The 6,127-nt window shown below is 37.6% G+C and overlaps 1 protein-coding gene across 1 annotated transcript; it reads left to right on the forward strand.

Annotated features, from left to right (window-relative positions):
- LOC109233742 lies at window positions 3,850-5,782 on the forward strand. The gene is made up of 2 exons (XM_019399607.1): window positions 3,850-4,295; window positions 5,728-5,782. Exons 1-2 carry the CDS (start codon window positions 3,850-3,852, stop codon window positions 5,780-5,782), a joined length of 501 nt encoding a protein of 166 aa, XP_019255152.1.

Here is a 6,127-nt window from a genome sequence, read left to right on the forward strand (position 1 = left end):
TTATATATATATATATATATATATATATATATATATATATATATATATATATATATATTTGTATTTCATCACATTGTTTGTTACCTCATCCATAAAATTTTCTTTTCGTCTTGCGTATAGTGTTGCTGATCACACATAAAAATATGGAAGGAGATCTGTATGTGTGATTCTTGGAGAAAAATAATCTTATTTATTTGGGTTTTCAATTTTTATATGCTTGGCTAGTTTTGATAAGTTTATGACTAATAACTAGAGGTTGGTAAGTTAAAACTTATTTGGGACATTTATGTAAGATTCCCAAACCTTATTCTATTTAGTGGATATACTATGTGTATATAAGATACGAGTTTAACTTTTATATGCTGACAGTATAAAAGAATTTTTATATTATTGGTAAAAAATAACTATAGGTAATCGAGTAACCATCCACAAAAGTTATCCACTGTGAGATGGGGTATATAAAAAGGTAGCCTGGATTTTTGAGGCTTTCACAATTGTCTTACTCGAAACACTGCCAATTCCAATCTATCAAAATATAGTAACCGCCTAATTTGTCTCGATAATGCTTCAGAATTTGAGGTATTGATGTGTTGTTTATGTTTGTGGCTAATGGCGGCTAGTCTATCGGCAACTCTGTTGGCTAGCGGCTAGTTTATCGGCAACTCTGTTGGCTTCTCTGTAGCAGTGCTTCACGGTCACCTTCTTTTCCTCCACAATTTCTTTGATCTTATTCACTGTTTGTAGAAGCCTCCATAGTGTATCTGCTTCCTCCTTTGCTGAACACACAAGGACTTTAGAATCCGCTTCTGAAATCATTTCAGTTATTCCCATTGCGATAGCCTTTTGTAATCCAATTAGCATATCCTGGCCTTCTGCCCAATTACTAGTACCAGGTACCAAATATACAGCGTATGCGAGGATGAGTTTTTCCCCACTATCTCAAATAGTACTACCAGCCCCATAATATCCCTTCACACAACTACCATCACTATTGATTTTGCATACGAGAGGTAGTAGTTTTTCCCATTTGACAATCTTATATATTTTCTGATTTATAGGGATTTCCAACAATAACAACAACAACCCAGTAAATTCCATTAGTGGGGGTCTGGGGAGGGTAGTGTGTACGCAGACCATACCCCTACCCCAAGGAGTAGAGAGGTTGTTTCCGAAAGACCCTCGGCTCAAGAAAACAAAAAGACAAAAGAAGACAATATTAGTATCACCACAGAAATCATAGGAAAAATAGGAACAACATAAAATCCAGAAGAAAGATGCAAAGCAAAAGTGATAGCTAGTAAATAGGTCATGCACTGAAAAGCGAAATAGTAAGATACAACATTGCCACTAGCTATCTTAGACAAAAACCTTACTAGACTAGTCTCACAAAGGTACGAAGTAAGGCAAGACTCAACTACCTCCTAACCTACAACCCTAATACTCGACCTCCACATCTTCCTATCAATTGTCATGTCCTCAGAAATCTGAAGCCTCGCCATATCCTGCCTGATCACCTCTCCCCAATACTTCTTAGGCCGCCCTCTACCTCTTCTCGTGCCCTCCACAACCAGCCGCTCACACCTCCTTACTGGGGCATCTGGGCTTCTCCTCTGAACATGCCCGAACCATCTGAGCCTCGCTTCCTGCATCTTGTCATCAATGGGAGCCACGTGCACCTTCTCCCACATATCATCATTCCTAATCTTATCCATCCTAGTGTGCCCGCACATCCACCTCAACATCCTCATTTCTGCTACTTTCATCTTCTGGATATGTGAGTTCTTAACAAACCAACACTCAGCCCCATACACCATGGCTGGTCTAACCACCGCTTTATAGAATTTACCTTTGAGTATCGGTGGCACTCTCTTGTCACACAGGACTGCAGATGCTAACCTCCAATTCATCCATCCTATCTCAATACGGTGTGTGACATCCTCGTCGATCTCCCCTCCCCCCTGGATAACCGACCCAAGGTACTTGAAGCTGCCTCTACTTGAGATGACATGTGATTCAAGCCTCACATCCACACCCACTTCCCCCGGCTCAGCGCTAAACTTATACTCCAGGTATTCCGTCTTCGTCCTGCTCAGCTTGAAACCCTTAGACTCAAGAGCATGTCTCCGAAATTCCAGTCTCTCGTTAACACCGGCTCGCGACTCATCAATCAGAACTATGTCATCGACGAATAGCATGCACCATGGCACCTCCCCTTGAATATGGTGTGTTAACGCGTCCATCACCAGGGCGAATAAGAAGGCTGGACTCTAAATTCTCTCCCAATTAGTATTACTTCCTAGTCTTCCAAATTTTTGTTTGACTTACTGGGTGATATTTTGAGAAATAAAACTAATTGATCTTTGGATGAAATGGAGCTCAGAAACCTTAGTTGAGCCTCTTAAAGCTTTAAGATGTTCCAATATTTAGCAACTTCAATCTATTTTAGCAATATAGCAAAATTGAACCCAAAATTAGGAGAATGATCATAATTCTAGCTCACTAGAGCATTATATCAAACACTATGTTTGTATTAAGGTTTCATGGCCCTTTTTATGGAAATCTACACCACCCACACCCTATTCTTTTCCATCTTTTACTCACAACCTCCCCTTATACCTTTAAGAATACATGCATGCAAGGTAAGCACTTCCATCCCCATGAATTACCTTATTAATGCCCCATTTTAGCTACATTTCGAAATTAGGAGATTGGGTGATAGAACCTTACCTCTTGTGAAGAAGACCTAGGTGTCTCTTTTGATAATCTTCAAGGATTTAGCAAGAATTGATGGATATTAGTGTGAAGGTTGATCTCTCTCTCTGAAAACTCTCTCCCCCACTCTAGAACATCAGAAAAAAGCTCAAAATGGTGTATGATATGTATTTTTAAAGATTAGGAAAAAGGAGCCCCGACACAGATCTGCGGTCGCATATGCGATCGCATAACGCTTCTGCGGTCCGCAAATGGGCCGCATAATTGGCCCTCCGGAATTGGAGTTTTTCTGCCTCGGCCTGCGACCAATCTGCGGTCACAGAATGCGACACAGAACTCCCATCTGACAAATCTCAAAGTTCGATATGCGATCAAAGTGCGGCTCACGAAATGGTTCTGTGACCGCATAATGGGCCGCAAAAATGACATCAAAATTGGCAAAAAAGACTGCCTCACTCTGCGGCCATTCTGCGCCCCGCAGAGTGATTCTGCGGCAGCATAGTGGGCCGCAAAAATGCCTTTTCTGCAAAATATTTTCCTTTAACTTTTTAATGTACTGCTCAGTCTAGCCGCGAAGAATTTTTACTACTATTAACACCTACGCCTACTCGACACCACGGAATTCGAATTTTTAGGAAAACAATTTACAGGGCCTTACATGCAAGCAGACTGCAGGTGGTAAATTCTGTGTTGTTTTCCATCTGCAACTTCTGAAGCTCTGTATTCATTCTACCTCAGGTTGCGGTAAAAAAAGTTGACAGCATATGTAGGTTGGGGAAGTACCGAAGACAGGAGGACACTTGCCTTAGTGCCATGGGATTGAATATGTCTTCCTAAGAAATTAGGTGGGCTGAATGTTAAAGGAAGTAAACTATGGAATGTAGCATCAGTGGGGAAATTATTATGGCAGATAATCAATAACAAAGAAGCTCTATGGATGAAGTGGGTGCTTGGATTGTATATGAAAACTGATACAAGCATTTGGAATCATAAGATACCAACTGATTGTAGTTGGTATTGGAAGAAGATTAACTCTTTAAAGGAGGATATGATAGATGGTATGAACAAGGAGTGTATAACTTGGGAAGGGGTGGTGATTACTCAATAAATAGGAGTTATATTGCACTGCTAGGGGAAATGCAAAGACTGCATACGGCAGATTTGATATGGAGTAGCGTAGCACAGCCAAAACAAAGGTTTTTTGTGTGGCTGGGAGCTCAAAGGAGACTACTAACAAAGAAAATGCTGGTGAAGTTGCAGATTCATGTGGATAATGTGGAATGTTGTTTATGTGATGAACAAAAAACGACTGAAACAAGTCAACACTTATTTGTTGAATGCAACTGGATAAGAAATGTTCGTGCTGAGATGCTGAGATGGCTTGGTGTACAATTGCAAGAAGGAGACATAGTGAGCACAATAAACAACATCAAAAAGAAGATGTGGAAACAGTTAAAGAAAGAAGTGGTTGCAGCAACAATGGGAGCTGTCTTCTATCATACGTGGAAGGCAAGAAATTGGAAGATCTTCAAAGGAACTAATGTAAATAATATAGATACTGCAGAACGGATTAAGCAGGAAATGTTAGTTAGATTAAGTAATATTTATAAGTCAAGGAAGGCCAATAGCTGTAGAGAATTCTTGAGGAATATCATTGATGTATAGCCTAGTTTGAGATGGAGCATTCATAGATCCTTTGAGGAGTTGATTATGATGTAAAGTGCTTAATAAGTGTAATCATTTGATTGATCAGTGGTAATATTCACAATGTTACAAAAAAAAAAAAATACCGGAAATGGAGATTTTATTAGTTATGCATGCTATTATACAAGAAATAAGACGCTGCATATAAGTAATACGAATTTTTATATGGAGATTAAATTTTATTATATTTCAAACCAAACGAACCTTAATGTTTGTTTGAAAATTGGATTCTATAGTGAAACAAACCAAATTTCGTATGTCCTATCTCCGGCCACTTACTACTATAAATTAAAAGTCATTAACCTTTTCCATTCCGTTGTGAGCAATGGACTGTCATCCCAAAAGCATGATCTTCCTTAATTTAATCAAGTACAACAAGAAAAAGAGAAGAACTAACACAAAATGTAGTAGGAAGCAATCGGAAGAAATACATATATATATAGAATTACAATTTATGCAAACTTTATATTGAGAAAAGTTTTACGGCAAGTATAAAGGCGGAGCCAGAATTTGAAACTTATGAGTTTAGCATTCTAATCATTTTAAGTAACTGAATTTTAAATTAGTAATTAGTGCATATTTAATGAATTTTTTAAGACAAATAAGGGTTTGAACCAAAGCTACTGGGTTCAATCGAACCTATAGCAGATAGGCTAGCTCCGCCCCTGAGTCAGTATTATGTAATATGCTAACAGTAGTTTTTACCCAATACATAAACGTAATAGAACCGAAATCCTATTATATTATCCCATACTAATTAATGTATGCAGAGAGTATAAATTCTCTATTTCTTTTTTTCAAAGCATATAACAGCGTCGGAGGGACAACACGACCAATTAAGGACAGATAAATAGAAAAGGAAAAAAATACATGGCTTATTTACATCACTTTGTTATTAATTACATGATCACTTTCTTATGACATATAAAATAAATTTAAAAAAAAAAATTTAGCAGCAAGTACTACTGGGAACAGAATAGGATCTCTGCAGTGAAGAGGCTGAAGAATTCAAGAACTCAATGCAATCCTCTATAGCTTCAGCTCTTTGAGAATCAAATCTTTCTACATAAGAACGTGACCTGCCCAAGCTCGAAGACGAGACTTTACGTGACAACCTTTTTCTGTAATAATTGGAATTGGAAAAGAAACTTAGAGCACTGGCCAACTTTGCTCCTATATTCTTCAGAAAACTCACTGAAGAAGAAGAGGAATTACTCTGAAGTCTAAAATTCCAAATAGATGAAGTTGGTTTATTCTTCATACTAAAATTTGTGGAGGAATTTCTTTTACTCATTTTTGTGTGTGTGGTAGGGAAGAGTATGGTGATGGAATGAACAGAAGAGAGGCAGATGGGAAAGTGATATGAGGTATTTATTTAGAATTGACGAGATAATAGTAGTAAAGAAGAAGGATCAAACCTACTTAACCTACTATGGTAATAAGACAAAAGTAAAAACTTAATTTACTGATTTTCCAATATTCCATGGTTCAACCAAACCAATTGACTGTGGACCGAACAGGTGTTTAACTCACGTATTAGCAGTGTGTACAATACAATTTATAATAAATTACATGGTAGTTATGCGAAGATTACAATTTATAATAAGTTATTTATACAATGATCAAAATATTGAAGGAATTGTTGTGTGATGTTTATTAATGAATGCTTTAGTTGTTATGCTCTTATTAATAATGAAGGGATTCTTACATG

The sequence above is a fragment of the Nicotiana attenuata genome, chromosome 10, assembly GCF_001879085.1.
Source record: "Nicotiana attenuata strain UT chromosome 10, NIATTr2, whole genome shotgun sequence".
NCBI lineage: Eukaryota > Viridiplantae > Streptophyta > Magnoliopsida > Solanales > Solanaceae > Nicotiana > Nicotiana attenuata.

Excerpts from the sequence above, each read along its gene's own strand:
- LOC109233742 (XM_019399607.1), top strand. The coding sequence starts at position 3,850 with ATGCAAAGACTGCATACGGCAGATTTGATATGGAGTAGCGTAGCACAG. Across the intron at positions 4,296-5,727 it reads GAACGGATTAAGCAGGAAAT|GGAAGAGTATGGTGATGGAA; the intron begins GTTAGTTAGATT and ends TGTGTGTGGTAG.